General features: G+C 37.7%; 1 protein-coding gene and 1 long non-coding RNA gene across 2 annotated transcripts in view; one reads left to right on the top strand and one right to left on the bottom strand.

Moving 5' to 3' along the window:
- The window catches only part of Smg5 (Smg5 nonsense mediated mRNA decay factor), a 358,955-nt gene that overhangs the window by 334,028 nt on the left and 2,709 nt on the right, over positions 1 to 22,218 (bottom strand). Inside the window, exons 2-3 of the mRNA XM_067137979.2 lie at positions 3,024 to 3,246; positions 2,458 to 2,623 (exon numbers count right to left, since the gene is read on the bottom strand). Of these exons, the coding sequence (XP_066994080.2) occupies positions 2,458 to 2,623; positions 3,024 to 3,246 (389 nt within the window). The remainder of the gene's footprint in view (positions 1 to 2,457; positions 2,624 to 3,023; positions 3,247 to 22,218) is intronic.
- On the top strand, positions 14,627 to 15,862 carry LOC137502042 (uncharacterized). Its single transcript, XR_011018692.1, has 3 exons — positions 14,627 to 14,968; positions 15,284 to 15,442; positions 15,730 to 15,862. It is a non-coding gene; the product is annotated as an uncharacterized lncRNA (long non-coding RNA).

Genomic DNA, 22,218 nt, shown 5'->3' with positions numbered 1-22,218 from the left:
GTTGTAAGCTCACAGCCGCACGCCCCTAACCGCATGGCCAACTTGCCCGGTGACATTTCATCTTAAGCTCTTAAAAGGTGCTTTCTTCACTACAGAGGAAGGGTCTTGTCTAAGTGATAAGTATGCTTATATTCTTTTACTAATTACTTTCAGAATGTTATTATTATTATCATGAAACCAGTCATTTCCCTCTTTTTTTTTCTTTCTCATAGCCAATTGTTTTTTCTGCCAAATCTTTGAGGATAGTTTGAAGAGGGCCATTTCAGCTCTACATTCTTGGTATTGATTGGATTGGAAGTCAGTTGCTCTGTTATGGCATTTTGGAATTCTTTAGCAACAGTTTCATTTTGAAGTTTGGAGGTATTAAATTTCTTCCTTGAAGGGTTTGTGAAACAAGTATGTGGTTTCTGGCACACTAAAATTCTGAGTCGGATGATAAGAAGTCTATGATCCATACAACAGTCACCAATGTTTCTAGCTGTCTTTGTGATGAGGACGTCTTTCTTGTTGTGGTGTCGAATTATGACGTAATCAATGAGATGCCAGTGTTTTGAACGTGGGTGCATCCATGTAGTCTTATACTTGGATAGTAATGGAATTGTGTGTTGGTGATGAACAGTTCATGCTCAGCACAGAGGCCAAGAAGAAGTAATCCATTTGCATTACAGTTTCCTACACCTTGACTGCCCATGACATTACCCGATAGCCGATTATCTGTATCCACTCTAGCGTTGAAGTCACCAATAATAATTTTTCCATGGTGGGCACTTTAGAAAGTATTGTATTATATTGATGGTAGAATTGATTCTTAGAATTTTCAGAGCTGTCCAAAGTAGCGTAAGCAGAGATGAGAGTGATGAATTTATCACCAGAGAGTGGTATGCGGAGGGTCATGAGTCTTTCATTAACTGCAGTAGAACTTAAACTAAGCATGTGTAGCCACTTAGTTTTCACTGAAAATCCAACACCACGAATTCAATGTTCACCTTCATTTTTCCCTTTCCAGAAGATGGTATAGTCTGAACTAGATTCAGTAAGTTTTCCCTCATTCAGCAATCTAGTTTCACTTAATGCGGCATGTGTGACAAGAGCCATTTGCCTTTCAGGTCTGGTATTACTGTCTAGTAAAGTTCTGATATTCCACGACCCTATAAGCAAAGTTTGTTTACGACCGCAAAATTGGGATGTCCCACTGGGTGCAGTTTCCCAGCTGGGATCTGAGTGTGGCTACCGATGTTAAGCCCACATTTTCTAGGGCCTTCTCCATTTGGGCTAGACAGTGATGATCCTAAATAGGCCTGCCCAGACACAGATGCAGGACCGGATCCCTGAATAGGCACCAAGTCTCAGGAAGATGACCATTACACATCTGCCGCCAACGTGCAGGTCCAGACTAGAAGCTCACGATTTCACTTTAAATCTACTCCCACCATTCTTATCCCATCACTTTGTAGGAGTAGCAGGAGAAAATGGCACAAGCATGGCTGGGGTGATCACATTAACAAGATTGTAAATAAAGGTTACAGACCGCTTCATATGGTTATTAGGGTATTTAGGGGTCGTGGTAAGGATGTAAAGGAGAAGGAGTATAAGTTGCTGGTAAGATTTCAATTAGGGCATGGTTACAGTATATGGGTCCCTTATCAGGATTATTTGATTCAAGAATTGGAAAAGATTCAAAAGAAAGCAACACGATTTGTTCTGGGTGATTTTCAATTTAAAAAGGTAGTGTTACAAAAATGTTGCAAACTTTGGGTTGGGAAGACCTGCGAGTAAGAAGACAAGCTACTCGACTAAGCGGCATGTCTTCAGTTGTAGTGGTGTGGAATGACATTAGTGGATGTATAAGTTGAATTGAGTTTTTAAAAGTAAGGAGGTTCATGATATGAAGATAAAGTTGGAATTTGAAGGGAATAAAAATAAGAAGAGGAATTTGAGATTGGAATAATTTACCAAGGAAGATTATTGATAGATTTCCAACACCTTTGAGATCTCGCCATTGATGCTTTGACAGCCCGTACTTATAGACATTATACTGTATAGGCTTTTGGGCTTATGTCGTGTCAAGAAAATTAGGTGAAATTCTTTACGTTTCGCAGAGAACTGTTCTGTCAAGAAAATTTACTAAGGAAGATTATTGGTAGATTTTCAACATCTATGAAATCTTGCCATCATCTTAAGTTTGGGGGCAACATAATCATGTGTGACAAGATGGCTGGATACAGTAATAACTGTTCTCTGCGAAACTTAAAGAATTTCACCTTATTTTCTTGACACGGCATAAGCCCAAAAGCCTATACAGTATCTTTGAAATCATTTAAGATAATACCAAGTAAACAACTGAAATGGAGTTTGCCACCTGGGTGACAGCCCTAAATACGGGTCAGTGGTGACTGATTGCCTGATAAATATTATATTAATGATCACAGTAACTTCACAACTTGAACAAAATCTTACCTTTCAATAAACCATCATCATTTACTAACAATGGAAAATCAATAACTCCTCTAAGGTCTAACTTAAATTCTATCTGAAGTCGAAACACCAGGTGATGATAATGTCCCACTCCAGCAGATAGGTGGTTCTGCATGTATGCCACCTCAACAGGATTCCAAGCATTATTCTGATAGACAAAAATCAGCAACATTAAGTCAAATATACACAGTAACAATAGATTTCTTATTGTAAGGCAACATGGAATAAGAATAATAATATATACAAGGCGTATCACAAACCAACAGCAAAACTCCAGGAAGGGATTCCTTATACAGAGAAAAGAAAACAAAGGTATATAAAAAAAAAGGGCAATGTAAAGTTATCTAGAAACCGATCTGATGCACAATGTGAAAGTGTATTTCAGAGGTCTTGTAAAAAAAAATATTAATAGTGTAAACATTTTTCATAATAATATCAATATGTCAATATGAAATGGTTTAACAAACTTTGAGGAAAGGTAAATTGATAAATATTAAAATTCCATACGAAACAAGTATTATGAGTCCATAAGCTAAACAGCATATCACCTTTCTCAGACGCTTAGCTGTTGTTACAACCTCATAGTAGCCTTTTCTCCACAGCAACTCCTCTCCTTTCTGGCCATAGCCGACAGGGTCTAAGAACATAAGCTTTTCACAGCTGTCTCTCAACTTCAACCGCTGAGCTTCTAAGCTTGGAGCAAAGAGATCTCGGCATGTTTTGGCTCGCCCTCTTCGCTCATCCAGATGTCTGACAACATCTGATATGGCCCTGGAAAACATACAACAAGAACATTAACAACATCACAATGTACTCTACATTAATGTGTTTATACCAACATGAAACATGAACTTTCAAGATGGCGGCCGATAAACAGCCACACGCTAATGTTGCTCTGTTACTTTTTCGTCTCTTCTCAGTATTAGTGTTGTTTGCAGTGATCATTTTGCTTCAGACTGTATCCTTTTGTACATCATCTATTAATGTGAGTGAGTGGTGTTTGAAGCTTGTGCTCGACGAACTTACCCCACGCCAGGCGAGCCGAACATGTCCTAGGACACTCTCGGCACTGAAAGGCATACGATAAGTAAGCAAGCAGTCATTGAAAGAATTTTACACTCCAGACTGATGTATTTCACAGCCCCTTTGTCAGACCAACAACACTGTTTTATGGAGGGTAACATCATGTCTAACAAATCTATCTGTCTTCAATCAATATGCTACCTCTGCCATCCCTAACAAGACAACTGGATGTAATTTAGATTGACCTAGTAAGAGCATTTGACTCCATAAACAACAATTTGCTCATATACATACTGATCCACAGGTACAATATTAACTCTCATTAAAAAAACTTCCTCAATCGTCAACAGCAAGTCATACTTCTTGGCTCTATCTTCTCATGGCTGAATGTTTGGCGTCCCACTAGGAGGAATTCTATCATCTATACTGTGTTCTCTCTTTACAGATGACCTCACAGATGATGAAGAGGACCCCATGTTCCATATTACTATACACTGATGATTTAAAATATTTCAGGAACATAGTGAACTCCCATTATTGTGATAGCATTCAAAATGCTTTGGACTTGTGCTACGACTGGGTAACTAAATGGAAGCTGAAAATTAATGCTGAACAATGTGTTAAAATGCCAATCTGCCTAAATGAATGTGAGCAGGTATGAATTAAACGGCATTTCACTGAAGGCTGTTACTCAGATCAAAGATCTTGGAATAATTCACGATAGCAAATTAAATTTCTGTTTTCATATAGAACAAGTTAAATCCCGTGCCATAAGGTCTCTTGGACTTTTGTTCAGATTTACTGAAATTCACAACTTCTTGTTGTTGGGTCATCAGTCCATAGACTGGTTTGATGCAGCTCTCCATGCCAGCCTATCCTGTGCTAACCTTTTCATTTCTACACAACTATTACATCCTGCATCTGATCTAATCTGCCTGTCATATTTATACAGTGGTCTACACCAACCGATTTTACAACCTACACCTTCCTCAAAAACTAAATGAACAAGACCTGGGTGTTTTAAGATGTGCCCTAACATTCTGTCTCTTCTTCTCGTCAAATTTAGCTAAATCGATCTCCTCTCTCAATTCAGTATACCTTCATTTGTGACTCAATCTAACCATCTCACATTCAGCATTCCTCTACCACCATGTTTTTTCTTTTTTCCCTCTCGCCGGGCTGAGTAGCTCAAACGGTTGAGGAACTGGCCTTCTGACTCCAACTTGACAGGTTCGTTCCTGGCTCAATCCTGTAGTTTTTGAAGGTGCTCAAATACGTCAGCCTCATGTCGGTAGATTTACTGGCACATAAAACTCGCCCGGTTTGAACAGGTTTACCGACAGGAAGCAGCATATCTCGTTTTTGGTGGACAAATGAGTGCTGCGTATTAATACGCTTATGGCTATAGAGCCCTTTACCTCGTCAGCGTACTGGTATGCTTAAGGATGGAGTTGGGTTTATGCACGAAAATATGCTAGATACTCTGTCATGTGTGAACACAAGTATGATAACAACCACCAGTTCACGAATATCGAACGAGACATGGTCCTGCTACACACTTTAAATAGAGGTAAAAAATGGAGTATTCTCAAGAAATTAGAACATAGTTATAGAAACTTGACAAGGAAAATAGTCTAAACGAACACATGGCAGAGGGTAAGCAGTTATTCATAGTAGCTATCCAATATTCTAGAAAGAGAAAGAAAGGAAAAGGGGAACAAGAGGGGGTCAATGAAGAAAACTGCAAGTGGGCAGTAAAAAGTCAACTCCCTTCCTGTGCTGCAGACTCCTCCCACTCCATCCCTCCAGATGTTCAACTCACTAGCTCAACAGTCCCACAGTCTGCCAACTGAGCTTCAAGTGCTAACACATCACCTTTGCATCCAATGTAAGTCACTTTTAATTTTAAGCATTGGCTTCTTACTTCGTTAAGTTGCATCAGTTAGTTAGTTTTGTTTTTGTTTTTTCCCCTTTTCTTACATACAATGAAAGTTCAATTTAACCTGGCAGGTTAATCCTTTAACATGAATATATTTATTTACGTTGGATGCGCCACGACAACTGTTTATGGTATAAGCAGACACATACTGCTTCAACTTTATCAAGAAGAAAAACATGAGACCCATGAAGGGCGTTTTGTGTATGAAGGTAACATAGATCCACACCACAACATTTGGTAATTGCAAATCAGCTTAATATTAATACCATAATCGAACTCTCACACGATACTGTTACAGGACAAGGCTGGACATAACATGAATTATATTCATGTTTGAACCTTAAATATGTTTCATAGTTGCTTTTTTTTTTTTTTTTTTTAACACCAAGTAAATAGTAAATAGCAGTAAATAGCCTGACCTACTATAAGGACAAACGGCTAAGGGCGGAGGAGTCCTTATAGGAGGGGAAACGGGCCCTCAGTGGAGGAAATGCCACTGAAACCCTGTATCAAATGTAGCGTCTGAACTCCAGAGGAGCAGCTACAAAAGGTGTCTGTTCTCCATGTTAGGAGCGGCCTACAAGTTTCGGCTGGCAGTAGCTCTAAAATTCCTTTGGGAGTGGCGAACCCATCGTAATAACAGCCTATATGATGACAAGTGTACTGAAGCCTCAGAAAATGCTAGGGCATTCCCCACAAGTGACATGCAGTTCTTGTGATGCTGGGAGAAACATGATAAATGGGTGACCAGCAACCAAATACATCAAGATAGCGACCATCAATGTAGTGACACAAACGGGGAAAGTGGAAAGAAATTGTAAATTTTATGGTTGACAAAGATATAGCATTGCTGGGAATCAGTGAGACCAAATGGAAAGTAAAAGGTGAGAGGAAACTAAAGAAAGGATACACCTTATACTATAGTGGAGGAAGAGAAGCCAAAAATGGTGTAGGTCCCATAATTAGAAAAGACCTAAAGGAATACCTAGAATTGGTGGAAAACATAAATGACAGGTTGATTAAGGTCAGACTGAGACTTGAAACTGGTGTTACAGATATAATTCAAGGGTATGCTCCACAAACAGCAAATACAGATATGGATCTAGAGAAATACTTTGAATATCTGGAAGGCCATATATAGGACAAACAAGTTGTGATCATAGGAAAGATGAATGCCCAAGTAGGTCAGGAAAGAAAAGGAGATGAAGAAATTATAGGTCCATTTGGATATGGGAAGACAAACAAGGCTGGAGATATTTTGGTAGACCTTTTGTAGAAGAAATGAGCCGATCATTGGTAACACATGGTTTTGAAAGAAAGACAGTCAGAAGATAACAAGATATAGTTGGGATATCAAAATCAAAACTCTGATAGATTACATTTTAGTCGAGAAAGGTAAGAGGAAAATGTTCTAATATAACAGCCCTCCCGAGTGAATCTTTCGAAGGAGATCACAGAGTTGTGATAGCTAAGTTAAAGATGGGAAAGATACAAAAGATGACTGAGATTAGGCAGAGAAAGCTAAGGGTGTGCAAATTGCAGATGGAAACAAATGAAGAGTTCCAGACACACATCAACACAAGTATATCTAAGGAAGACATCAGAAGGGTCGAAGAAGAATGGGCATACTTTAAAACCGTCATGGTGGAATCTGCAGAAAAGACCAGTGGAAGAGTATCACAGGAAGGAAGAAAGATCAAGAAACGCCCTGGTGGAATGACAGCGTAAAAGATATAGTTGAAAGGAAGAAACAAGCTTGGAAAAATGGCTGAGAAACAGAACAACAGAATGCAAAACAGAATACAGGCACTGCAAAAAGGAGTGCTCCAAGGTGATTCAAGAAGAGAAAAAGAAATGCTGGCAAAAATTCACTGAATCTCTGCAAGAAGATACAAATGGAAGCAAAAAGATCTTATTCCAGTGGGTTAAAAAGAAGAAAAACCCAGGTAAACTTCATTAAAAATGAGCACGCGGAAGTGATGACTCAGAAGCAGGATATATTGCAGAGGTGGGGAAAATATTTTGAGCAGCTTTACAACATGCAAAATACCTCGGTTCAAGGAGAAATCGAAGAACCATGGCAGAGACTGAGTGGACTACTAAAATGATGAAACGAGGCAAGGCAGCTGGAATTGACAGGGTCACCATAGAAATGATAATAGCAGCAGGAGCAGTTGGTCTACAGTGTTGTACAGACTCTTCAGAGTGATATGGAGAGAAAAGAATGTTCCAAAAGAGTGGACAAAAGGAGTCATTATACCAATTTCCAAGACAGGAGACAGGAAGCAATGTGAAAATTACAGAGGAGTGACACTGATACCTCATTCAGCTAAGATCCTTGAAAGAATCTTGGATTAATGAATAAGAGACAGAGTAGAGGCAAAATTGGCAGAACACCTGTATGGATTCAGAAGAGGCAAGTCCACATTTGAACCAATATTTCTTCTTCTTATGACGCCGTCTTCCTCCGAAGGTTGGCGATCCAACTGATTATGATTACACGCGAAACGGCAGCACAGAAGATTTATATCGACGTATGTCCATACCACTGCCACAAGTCTTTCAGCCAGGAATTTCTCCGTCCTCCCACAGATCTTTTCCCATCAATCTTCCCTTGAATGATCAGTTGGAGTTCATATCGTTCACCTCTCATGATGTGCCCGAGGTAGCTGTGCTTACACTCCTTGATGGTTATGAGAAGCTCTTTCTTCCTGTTCAAGATGTTGAGGACTTCTTCATTTGTCTTCCTTTCTACCCAAGATATTTGGAGTATTCTTCTGTATAAGTACATATCAAAAGATTCAATCCGCTTCTCCAATATAGGGCTGAGTGTCCACCCTTCGAAACCATACAGGACAGGAAATACATAACAATGTAGTATTCGAACTCTGAGCTGGAGGTTGAGTTCTCGGCTGGTGAATAAGGTCCTCAGTGTATTGAACATATTTTTTGCTTGTCCAATCCTGGATAAGATTTCACATTTTGAATCACAATGCTGGTTCACAAGAGTTCCAAGATATTTGACGGAAGATACTTGTTGGACGATGTTGTTGTTGATGTAAAGGGAGTCCCGTTTTGGTGTTTTCGAGAATACAATCAGCTTGGTCTTGTTAATATTCAAGGATAAACCATAGGTTTCACTGGTCCTCACTATGTTGTTTATAATGATTTTAAGATCACTAGGGTTCTTGGCGAAGACAATCGTGTCATCAGCAAATCGGATGTTATTAATGACATAGCCACTGATCTTGATACCTAGATTAACATCTTTCATAGCCTCTCTGAACACAGCTTCAGAGTAGATGTTGAAAAGGAGTGGGGAGAAGGCACATTCCTGGTGGATGCCTCTTCGTATAATTATGTCCTCAATAGTAGTTCCTTCTATTTTGACCTCTGCCGTTTGATTCCAGTACAAATGGATAATGATACGAGAATCACCACCATCTACACAAATAGATTTTAAAATCTCAACAAGTTTTGCATGAGATACGCAATCGAAAGCTTTTCGGTAGTCGGTGCAACAAGCATGCACATTTACATTCATATCTAGGCATCTCTGGGTCAAAACATTCAAGGAAAAAAAGAGCCTCGCGAGTACCCAGTCCATTCCTAAAGCCAAACTGAGTATGTCCAACTTGGCGTTCACATTTGAGGTAGATTCGAGTATGGATGATACACAGAAATACCTTTAGCACATGGGACATTAGGATGATCATACGATAATCATCACAATGTGATGCACTAGCATTTTTAGGTATGGTGACAAAAGTAGATCTTAGCCAGTCAGATGGAATTCTACCAGATTTATATATTGCGTTGAATAATGTAGTTAGCAGCTCTAGTCCTCTGCCATGGCCTTCAGCAATGAGTTTCTGTATGAATCTTGTCCGGACCTACAGCTTTTCCATTCTTCTGGAGTTTGATTGCATACAGTACTTCCTTGTGGGTTATATTTGGACTTGTTTCGCTGTCTTCGCCAATAAAAGGTGGTTTGTCTGGCCTTACATCGCTAAATAGGTTTTCAACATATTCTTTCCAACACTTCAACTTGTCTTCGACTCCTACCAAAATGGTGTCATTGGCATCCCTCAGTATAGCTTTACATGGCCTGTGATATTTCCCTACAAGTTCCCTGATCTTCTTGTGGAGATTAAACAAGTCGTGTTTCTCTTGTAGAAGTTCTATTTTTCTCCATCTCTCTACGAGCCCTAGTTCTTTTGCTTCCCTACACTTCCTCCTCACTGTCCTGTTTAGTTCTTGGTATTGGATTTTACTTACATTTTTCACTTTCTGTCTTTGGTCCATAAGCTGTAGAATATCTTCTGTCATCCATGGCTGTTTTTTTGAACTGTTCGAATGTCCTATGTCATTCTCTTGAGTATCAGTGAGTATGTTCTTTAGTGTAGTCCATTGTGATTCAATATCCTCTGTTTCCAAGTTGTTTATTGTTCTCATACATTCTTCGAGCTTCAAGGTTGTTTGAGCTCGAAATACAGGGTTGTCAAGGCTCTTTGTATTGATGCACTTAGGACTGTCAGAGTGTATTTACATTGCGCCAAATGATGGAAGGTATTGTTAAAATTAAAAGATATAAATTTCATTATGATAGATCCGTACTGAACTGTGATTACAATGGTATTTAAATATTTTATTATTAAGGTCCACCTTTTCAATACAAACTGTACAATGTTTTACATTACATTTACGTTCAGGGACTAGTTTCGACCTAATTGTACGTCATCATCAGCCTTAAAGCAAATCAACACAAATACATCGAAGAAATTAAACAATGTATAGACACAAAGGTCTTAAAAACTGTACGCGCAACTCATAGAATTGAAGTTAAGATTGGTTACATAAAATAAAATTTTGTTGAAAGTTCAAGCAAATTTAAGACACAGTGCAGTGTCAATGACATAAAAAATGAAAATATACATACCATGTAAGAAATTAAGGTAAGGTTTAAGAGATGCGCTGCACTACATTAAAAAGTTGCTCTTTGATAGAGATTCATAAAAAATCTGGTGCGCCGCACTATATTAAAAAGTTGTTTACGACAGAGATCCTTAAATTGCTGGTCAAAGATGATGCGTAGAAGTTCAATAAAGGCTGGCTCCTTAAATATGCTGCTTTCTATTCAAAGTTCAACTGAGTCGAAGTCATGCTGACCTCTCAAGATATTCATATATTCAGTATACATGAATGCGATGCATGATGTTAGAAAAGCTCTTCAAGTTTAAGAATCTTGAAAGATGATGATTGCTGCGCATGGAGGTCTAAATACATAATAGTAATTAAAGGTGGTTGGATTTTGCAGTTCAATACGAACTGTACAGTTGACCTGGATAACAACAGCTACCATAAAAAGAGTTATGTTAGGGGGAAGAATATACTTAAATGACATATGTCATATGGGAATCACCTCGTGTAGCAACAAGTTGAGCGAAGCTGGAAATGAAGCATGAATGAGGAGTGGAGTGGATGAGGATTAAACGAAGCCTTGAGAAGGAAGTGCGAGGAGGGCGGAAGGAAGTGAAGCAAAAAGAAAGGGGGAGGGGGGGTCAAAGCGTGGCTGAGGGATTCGGGAATACAGACGCGATTGCCTAAGTAAAGTACTGTAAATACAATGAAAAATCGGACCTTGACTATTTGATTTTGTGTTTCCGAAAATATGAATGAGCAGGTCAAATAGAATATTCGGTTTTTTGGAAATGTCATTAAGATTGTAATTTGGATTAAAATATTGGTCCAAATGTATAAAGCAGTTTTCTGCTACGGTAAGGCATAATTTTGAGAATTTCCATATCCTGTTTAATGTCAGTAAACTTGTGATTGTAATCATGCATTTGTTATCCTACTGCTGAAAATTTATTGTATTTTAGGGCATTGACATGTTCCAAGTATCTTATCTTGAAGCTCCTTCCAGTCTGTCCAACATAAGAAAAATTACAGTTGTTGCATTTTATCCTATATACTCCTGATTTACAAAAACTATTAGTCATAAATAGAAGTAGAGTTGTGTAAGATTGTTGCGTTATTATTGATAGTTTTAAAGGCTATTTTAACATGATGTTTTTTAAAACCGTTAGTGACTTCATAAATTTCTTTATTGAACGTGAAGGTAGAAAATAAAGTAACATTGGGTTTTTCTTTTTTCAAAGTGGTTAAAGGGCGATGTTTGTATTTACTGATAATTCTTTCAATGAAATAACTATTGTACCCATTAAGTTTTGCAATCATATAAATATTGTTTAATTCTTTTTTAAGATAACTTTTGGGCATTGGTTCAGTAAAGACTTGACTATCATTAGACAGTCAGACTTCTTAATATACAATATTTTCAGAAAACCTACCTAAACAGCTTCTACAATTCGTCAAGTTTCTTCAGATCCCCAAATCCATAAACGAGCGGCATATAATAGCATGGTTTATTGAGCCTTTACTGTGCCAATGCTATACGAAGCTACAAGGTTAAAAATTACACATCTCTAGTCCCTCACAGGAAGTATGAAAGTGAGATGATGGGTCTCTGAAAAGTCTTCCGGAAATAGTATGAACCCATGCTCCACATGAGTGAATCAGTCATGCATTTACTGTAGATGCCATTACTTAGCAAGTGCATAGAATATATTGCATCATGCACCCGTGCAATTATGCGAATTGCAATACTATTTTTTTTTTCAAGTAATAAATTTAAATTCGCCACAATTGTCTCCGAATGGCTCTTAAAATCTCTAGAAAAGTCACTAGCCGTTATCTTTGAAATTCTGCCACTAATTTATTTAAAAACTCCAAACCGAGCGACTAGTCTCTAGAATCGACTAGACTGATGTGAACAAACACGAACATAGCACACGAGAACGAGAGATTGATGATCGAAATATGTGTCGTGATATACAGGTTTCAATAAACATCGCATATTTGCATGCATTTCTTGTATTAATAAACGTTGATATTTAATTTGAAAGCGGCAATGAGCAAAGGACTTCCCGCCACTTGCATACAATGCTGAAATGGCGGGATTTGAAAAACAATGTTTGAAGTTCACACAAAAAAATAAGCTAAAATCGGGAGGCGGGAAACCACTGTCGAAAATCAGGAGTCTCATACCTAAATCAGGAAAGTTGGCAGGTATGTGTATGTGATTTTAAACTGTAAGCTGAAGAAGAGAATATTAATGGATTCTCGAAACATGCAGGCCTGCCTATAGATATTTATTTATTTATTTATTTATTTATTTGAAGTATTAATAAATATACTAGGCTTAGAACTGCACTGCATGGTGGATCTTTAAATAATAACTAATAATAATGAATTAAGTCAACAGAGACCATTCAGTGGCCATTATGGTCAAAATTATAGATATGTCATCAGCATACAGGGACATTTCAGTGTCGGTCTTTTCCTTTATCTCTGACACTACACCTGAGGTGAAAACACTAAATAATATAGGGCTGAGTGGATCACCCTGAAGTATTCTATAGTCTGTGGCATCCAGTCTGACATCCCAATCCCACTGTCCACCTGTATATAATCATGAGTCAGCAGGTTTGTTATGAGTGTTGTGACTTTAGATGTTCCGATTAACTTCTCCAACTTATCTATGTGCAGCCTTCTGTTTACTCAATCAAATGCCTTGGAATAGTCCATGAATGCCAAAAATAATTTGCCTCTTGGCATTTCTAGGGTAAGACGAATGTGATTCAGTAAATTCTCTAGTGGCAAAATTGCAGATCTTTTCCGTCTGAACCTAAATTGCTCCTCTGGTAACAATGGATCCAATTTATTCATCACTCTCTTTGTTAAGATCCTTGTTAGGAGTTTCAAACCTGTTTGTTCCATCGCGATACCTCCACATGCATTCGGGTCATCTGCGTCTCCTTTTTCCTTATACAGTATTTTGATTGTTGCTTTCCTCCAGTCTAATGCGACCCTTCCAGTTTCAAGACATTTGTTTAGTAGGACACTCCACACTGGTAACATTTCCTTCACTGTCTTTTTTAGATGCTTATTTCTGACTCCATCTGGTCCTGGTGTTCTATTGCTTCTTCCTTCGTTGATTGACTGTACAATTTCACCTTCCATTATGACATCTGATGGTTCTCTGTGTTCTGGATATCTGAGTGTTGATGTAGTGTATCTCAAAGCAATTGTTTTGCTGAGATGTGTTTTCCATGTTTCCATGTTAATATTTGACTGTATTCTGCTAGTTTATGGTCGTAGAGCCTGTATGGGTGCATTTTTGCTTCTTCTATGATCCTTCTTTTTGTTCGTCCATGTACTGCATATTTTTCCTCTTCAAGAGCTCTTTGTAGTGTGTTCTCTGTTGCTGGTACTCTTCCAGGTCTTCTATGTTCCTTCGTTCTCTTGCATTGTTAAATTATTCCTAAGGTATTTCTCCTTGCCTCATAACACTGTTAGTCAAATCCGGGTTTTGACTTTCTTGTCCCGAAGCTTAAAGGGGCCACTTCTTCATAGCAATTTGCTATCTACCATGCTGCGGAATCTATTTGCACATAACAATAGCGGTATTTATAAACGATTGTTTACAACCATTACATCACTAAGCCAAATTCAAGCAAAAAAAAAAATAAAAATTAAAAGGTTTATGTAAAGACAAGCATAAATTAAGTCTATTTCACAGAAAAGGCAAAGCTTATAGCAACTAGAAAAATTAAGAATTTCGTTCATATTTCTCATACAGTCGTATTTCATAACACTTCAATTAGCTCTACAAATTTCTATCTCTACATTCTTGACAAATCACTGATGGATGGTCCTGGCACAGGACGGTCGTAAGTACAGCAGAACTGGTTAGACTTCTTCTCCTGTGATCTTGGGCATAAGCCATACATCTTTCACTTTCAGGATCCTGCGCTGGCTTCTGTTAGGCCTACAGTCTTTGGGATAGTTTTTTGCAAAATTCAAGACACAGTCAACCGTAGTTCCCTTGGGAGTTGAGTATTCTGAAGTTTTTCAGAAAGATATGGCTTTGTCAGTTGATTTGCTAGAGTTTTCAAGAAGCCGAACCATCACATATCTTTAGTCTTTGAATGAAGTGTGCAATAAATGAGCATTCACTTTAACAATATTCAGAATCGTGTAGAAAATTGACATAGGCCATTTTCATGTGCGTCTGCTCATGTCGAATGTAACGCATTTCTGATCCAATGTGTCAATGCCACCTTTAGGGGGCTGTCACACAGGCTCGATCGAACGACTGCGATCAACCGACTAAGAAAACAAACCTACAGAGGGCAGTGGCACCAGTCACACAGCATCGATCGTCAGCGATCAACTACGAGCGATGAAGATCGACTGGTTTGTGAAAACAAACGTGTCCGTTTTTCAGTCGCAGTCGTTCGATGATGGCGGACGCAACATAGTCATCTGTTGATGAAATCGAAACATTAATTTGCTTAGTGTATGAAAACAAAGTGGTGTATAATCCTAGACTCCCTGGATATAGTAATAGCGAGACCGTGAATTTTGTATGGCATTCTATAGCGTCAAGAACTGGGACAAAAACTGGTAAGTAATTATTATATTTTTACGATCATCTTATGAATAGTGTTATCTTAGATTATTTATTGATAAAATATATTATACGGAATAGATTGGTAAAAAAAGTTACACTAGGAGAACTAGTAATTATCATTCTTGTAACTTAATTGAAGAAATGTTTGGAAAACATAAGCAGTGCTTTCCTAACCTCCATCTCGTACCTAATGAAATGAATAGGCCTACCATTGTTCGCTTTAATGACAAATAAGTGTAGGCCTATGCCATAGTAGGCCTACTACATGTATATTTTCTTTGTCACAATATTCTGATTCATTGTTTCAGGAAAAAGTTGTGCCAAAACAAGGCAAATTCTGAAGGCTGGATATCGAACTTGGAGAGATAACATCCTCCCTCTCCTCCCAGGTTCTGCTGTGCAGAAAACATAAAATGGGTCTACTTCAATGCCCTCAACTTTCTGGAACTCTTCATTGCTGGAAAAAGGTACAATTCTGTAATATTTATTTTTAAAAGTAGGCCTACGCTACAGACTAGTGTTCTAGTTGTGAAAGAGTGAGGGGAAGATTCAGTCTGTAGGCCATAAGTTCCACCCATCTGTTCATTAATTTATCAGATATAACTGAAAGTAATATAATATAATCCAACCTAACAATCATCTTACTAAAATAATTATTGAAATTAACAATTTCTTAAGCAGAAGGCTTGTGTCCAGACTAAAATATAGCTCCAATTTAGAAGAATTGCATTAATATGTTGTTCATTTTTTTCAGTTCTGTAACAAACACATCTATGGAAGTGGCACCTGATGTGTGAGAGCCTTTTCATCAAGCTGAAATAGAGGAGGAGGAAGCAGAAATAATTTGTGTTGGAGGGGTCTAACTCCTACAGATCAGAAATTATTGAAGGGACTTAAACTTCCAGTCCAGTGGCTTCTGCTTCCACAAACAGCTCCGCCAGCAGTTAAAAATAAAAGAAACAGAAATGTGAAAGTGACAGTGATGTGTTAAGTGAATATTTAGAAAAGATACTGAAAACTGAAAAGAAAATGTAATCAGTGTTATTTTTTGTGTCTTTGTGATGACATGGAAAGAATGAGTGTACTAGGTCGAAGGGTTTTCAAAGTTAAAATTCAGGAACTGTTGTATACAGTGTTAGATCAAGAAAGAATCGAATAAAATTTATGTTCTTGAGAAATGTTCTACTTTTTTAATTAAATCAGTTTTTGTTATACTTATCTATCAATATTTATTTGAATCCTCAGTGAGTTATGTGTATTAGCACCTGATGGGAAAGAACCTTAACTCCAATTTTTTTAAAATTATTAGCATTATTACAACATCTTAATTTGTATATTTTATGTGGTAGAACATGTATGGTTTACAAGGAAAGGAGTATTTTGAAATACATGTAGTAGGTCCCTTCTGTGTGTATGTAGTAAGCAGTTGTACAGCACAGGTGGTCTGAAACCAGACCAGCGTATTGATAGTTCTGTCCAAGAGCTGACTTCCTTCTTACGGTAGGCCTACCTATACTGTTGATCACAACTGCAAACTCATTGCATTAGGTATGTACAGCACAGGTGGTCTGAAACCAGACCAGTGTAAAGACATGAGTAGTTTTGTCCAGGAGCTGACTGTCTTCTTACAGAATACTGTTGAACACAACTGCAAGCTCATTGCATTGGGTTTACTGCATCTATATTTAATGTTGCTTACTATACTGCCATCCTGGAAGAATACACATCCTAAATACCTATTTGAAATTATCTACCTGTTCCAATTTTGTATTCTCAACCTGACATTCAGTTCTATTTTAGGTGTCTTCCCTACTGCCATCACTTTAGAATTGAAACGACTAATTTTCATGTCATATTCATTGCATCCTTTTTGAAGTTGCAAGATATTAGATTGCACAGTTTCAATAGACCAAGTTGTTTGCATAGGACAAAATTCTTACTAGAGTTATACCTGACAGAATCCCTCCCTGCCACCTTATACCTTTGTAACTTAGGTAGCCTTTATCTCCTCATTCCAAGTACTCTCCTGCCATTGGTACCTGTCTGCACCAGCAATCACTACTTTCATATCTGTTACCGTACTTATAATTTATTAATAACATATAGGCCTACAGGGGGCATCAAGGTAGACAGATTATTTTATTTCTTGTGCTGTAGATCCATATGAACAATGAACAACAAAGATGAAAAATTCATTTGTAAGTATTTTGACAGGTGTTTCTACCAAAGTTTTGTAGATTTTAATCTACAACATTAAAAAAATGTATTTTGTGGGATGTGATATTAAGGGGATATGATGGCAGAACATGTACATATTTATAAAAAATATATCCATATGACAGTTACATGCTTGTAATAAAAGGTTGAGTAGATTAATTACCCTGTAAGTCAATCCAAGATCTTAAAAGACCCATACACCCTACTCTGTCAAACATTAATTTATATAATTGGTATTTACAAACAGTTTTGACAGGCAATTTAAGATATAGCAAAATTAAATCATTTACCACCTGAGCAACAGGCCTAAATAACATTTTACTGTAGATGGCAATAGTATTTAGTTGTTAGAAAGGCACACTCTTCACTTCTAAAAATAGAAGGCAAGGTGCTTGTTATTAGCACCTATTATTTTTTGCAGTGTTTGGTTCTCATTTTGGGTTAAATTGAAGGCAAAGTTTTCATTTTCCTTGAACTGATTCATAAGGAAAGTATTTCAGGATGGATAGATAGGCTTGGTAGTGTTCATATCAGTAAAGTGTATGAACAATACACAGAAAGGCAAAATCAACATTGAGGTAAGGAAGAGAGTCCTACCAGACCTTTGCAGAAAAAGTTGTTACTCTGTACCAAGGAGTTTACCAGTAACTTGGATGGAAGTGCAGGATTTATATTAATTGGTTTATTATTGTCAAGTGAGCAATTAGAGCAGCTTCCCAGTGCGAAGTTTGGGGAGACAGTACTTTATGCTTAGTGATGAGGGTAATAAACAAGACCTTGTGTGTAATTTACATGTAGTTGTGACAAGTATCAGTCTATTACACTGCCAACATACTTATTAGAACAATATTCCAGAAGCTTTTCCTATAGTTATTAAGCTAGTGTAGAGCACTAGCCTCACCTGAACTCCTCAAGAAATGTACACATATGTGAATACACAGAACCCTAAAGAGAATTTACTTTGGAAGAGATGTCCATAGACAACCTTTCTTCACAGCCATTTGGTAAAATTAGCTGCTTTTGAAGCTGCTGTAGTCTTCAATGATATAAATTAAGACAGGATTGTTATTCTTGCAAAGTTTGGATATGGACCTGGATTCTTTGCACAAAACACAGTAGGGCCTACAGAAATTCAGCAACATCTTTGTCATGAAAGCAATATGATACTATTCTGAACATGGCACAATAACAAAGAAGAGGAGAGGCAACAAGAGATTTGCAGACGATCATGAGGGAGAGAAACAGTGTAAGGAACTCCAATACTTTTATCATTTTCACAATATTCAGAGCATATGTGCATTTTTCTTTCTTTCAAAATTATTTACAGGATTGTAATGAAACTTGACACACTATTTCTGCATTAGGTAATGTAAATTTTGACTCGAAGCATTTCTTGATATGTCTATTATTTTGGTAGGTGGGATCTCACCAAGTGGTATGGAAAAAAAAAAAAAAGCTGTTAACCTCCATCTAATAAACACCTCAAAATATCATTTGAAAAGACAGTAATTATGCTCCAAGATCCAGCATCATTAAAACAAATAAGCATAAATGGTATTAGTCTTATATTTGAAGTACAACGAGCCACTGTTGTGAGGCTTTTGTTGGAACTTTCACCCTGTCAAGAATTCTGGCTGTAGTGCTCTATGAATGGCATCACATATAATAGGAACAAATCCACTGATGTATTGTGAGCAATCCTAAATCTGTATGAGTCACCAAAGTCCAGAAACCTGTAGGCCTAAATAAATATATTTCCACTGTTCATTGTAGCACCTTCAAATTATGAATTCAAACTGATGTAGGCTATATAACAGTTTTCAGTCCTTTTTTATCAATACTTTATTAGAATCCTACAGAATGCAAAGAAATGTACCTGCCACTAATCCTTTATTTGATATATTTTGCCACGGACATACAGTAGTTGTTTCGGAGGTGAACATCACTTCTGACTTTAAACCTAAAAAAATCGTTGTGAATATTGAATTTAACGATAGTCAGCCTTTCATCAGAACTTATACTTTTCCTGTAATTTGTTTGCCTGATATTTATTAGTGACTACATTTTTTCCTCTAATTCCTTATACCGTAATTATTGATGAACATTCGGTACTAGTTCCTGAATTTTTCTTCGTCATTCCACAACGAAGGCACACTTTGGTGGAATTCTCCATGGCTCTTTACCTTGTCCACTGCGATCGTCTGGTTCTTTCCTTTCTCCTAATATATTCATAGGTTAGAATCATATTTCCACCCGAATTATCGCTTTCACAACACATTCTTTTTCTCTCGTGAATATGAATACATCTGTACGGTACTGGGCGGGAGTATCAGCTGTTTCCGTGCAGTCGATCCCTCTCGATCGATGAGCAGTGTGACAAGGTAAATTAATTTAGTCGTTAGTACTCGATGCCAGTTGGTCGCTCTTGATCGTTCGATGCCCTGTGTGACAGCGGGCTTAGTGTTATTGTAAAATGATATCATCTCTCCTTTGCCCAATTCAGGGTCCTTGTTTATTGCACGATTATTACTTGATACCATAGTTACGGCCTTGCCCTTTTGCAGCACGTGGGAGAGCAATGGGATGTGTTTGGTGAATCCAAATTTGATGAACCAACCGGTTGACTCCTGTTGGGAAGAAATTCTGGCATTATCTCTTTTTTTGTTTTCTTGATTGTTCCAACGTAGGTTAGTTTCATTTTGTTCAGTTCTGAAACTAACTCTGCTGAACTGAAATAATTGTCTAGTTATGTTATGGTTTGATCTGGTGATTACCTTTGCAAGATGAATGACACATTGCGTCGGCTTTTGCAGCTTTTTCTCCTCTGAGCTCAATCAAAACCCCACCGCTGTCCTTCCCCACATATATGTACCCATTTAGGAAATAGTTGGTGCATAACACAAGATCATAATTTTGAGTCCATATTTTGCTCGAAACCTCGAAAACCTCGAAAACTGACCAATATCTCATCCACACAGGCATGAGATCCCACGTTATAGCATTCCTGGGAATTGTTCACCATTTTGTCAAATAACCTGGGTGCTGTCAGTTGCAAAAATATGCATGACTTAAAAATAGCTGCAAGGTAAAGCAGGCCAAACAATGCTTTTCTTTCAGTACTGTTTGTATCTCTCATTTCCATTCTTTTTGTATTAGAGTATCTCAGTCTGTAAGTTGTAAGCTTCTCTTTTATCCACAACACGACCTCTTCTACCATTTCTTCTGAAAATAAACAACCCCATATATCAAGCGGTGAACAAGAATCGCCCAGCTGTTTAGCTCTTCCCTTTATTGTTCGTACTTTAATTACAATATTATGTGCAGGCGATCACACGTTACAATATGATTCAACAGTAGACCATTTAGGCCTATACCTGCCATATACAGCTAATGACTCACCACAGAGTGATTGCAAAGTTTCTAGTGTATTTGGTGTACTCTCCTCATTTGAGTCAAACTCTTCCTCAGATGCAGAATCACGTATAGAATTAAAATAAGGATCTTCATCATCGCGATCACTATTATCACTATTTTCGAGGACAATATTTAATTCATTTTCAATAATTTCCAAAACTTCGGGTCCAGAACTGAAACAAGGGCTTATCTGACAGACGCCATCGCATAACCTCCCCACACACTCCTTCAGTCATTCACAAAAGTTATTGCAATGAATAAACACGCACGACAACATTTAGAACATAAATTGCGTCATGGGGTCGAATGTGGCACCACTCATGATTATCACACTGTTAGAAAACAAACTAAACTGAGCAGAACCTTGCTAGCCTGGCAATAGTTAAACGACACAAAGGCAGGAAGGTACAGCGACTACCAACAAAACTACTTCCTGTTATAAGAGCAAGTTAGTCCAGCGGTATCATAAATGACCCCACAACACAGTTTAAGGGTTAAACTGAGTAATGGCCAATGATTTGTACATGTTGCTTTATCTCATGTTCTTAATGCAGCTGATGATGATCGATATAGATCAAAACTGGTAATGAAAATAGTGTGTTTTTAAGCATAAATAAATTGAACTTTTAATAAGCAGTATTGATTAGGTGAAATTATCCCCATTTTACAATCGTGAACTTTACCAATATGGACATGAAATAATAAAATATAATGTAACGGGACATTGTAAGGCGAAAAGCTTCAACACAGTCCCATCTATAATGCATAGGTCCCCCAGGTTTAAATGTCTTGATTTGTGTACACATGCCCAATACATAAGACCAATCGTAGCCTTTATTTTTTTTTCTATAATCTTTGTGGTAGCAGCATCACGTTATCAGTCATAGCTACTCATGCGTGGAAGAAAAGACTGTAACATCTGTACAGTTCAGAATTTCCTTGTTAAAACAACAATGGACACTAAATTTAAATTAACTGCTGCAGGACTAGTGTTGTCAAAAGTACAATAAAGGATAAAAGGGAAAAGAGCATAGCGAGATTTAAGCCCGTTGCAAGTTACGGAGGAAAAAGTCAATGTGCAGTCGAGCACAGATTGCAAAGTAAATGATATTTATTTCTAAATTATTCCTATTTCACTTTATCTCATTAATTTTTCTCCTATTGTTTTTCTAATAAATAATTAATGTTATTTGTTTTACGCCCCACTAACTACTTTTTAAGGTCTTCGGAGACGCCGAGGTGCCGGAATTTAGTCCCGCAGGAGTTCTTTTACATGCCAGTAAATCTACCGACACGGGGCTGTCGTATTTGAGCACCTTCAAATACCACCGGACTGAGCAAGGATCGAACCTGCCAAGTTGGGGTTAGAAGGCCAGCGCCTTAACCGTCTGAGCCACTCAGCCCGGCAATATTGTTTTTCTTAAAGATGTAATCATGATATTCACAACTTACAAAATAGGCAGAAATCATTAGACAAAAATCACCACCACCACAAAAACTGCCTCAGGAGCCTATACCAATGACCTAGATGTAGAGACAACAAGCACCATCAACATCATCATCATCAAAACTGCCTTCGTACACCTCCAATTAAAGATTTGCAGGTTTTCTC

Source organism: Anabrus simplex, chromosome 1 (assembly GCF_040414725.1).
Source record: "Anabrus simplex isolate iqAnaSimp1 chromosome 1, ASM4041472v1, whole genome shotgun sequence".
NCBI lineage: Eukaryota > Metazoa > Arthropoda > Insecta > Orthoptera > Tettigoniidae > Anabrus > Anabrus simplex.
The sequence above is the reverse complement of the archived record's forward strand: the minus strand, read 5'-3'. Positions and strand labels throughout refer to the sequence as shown.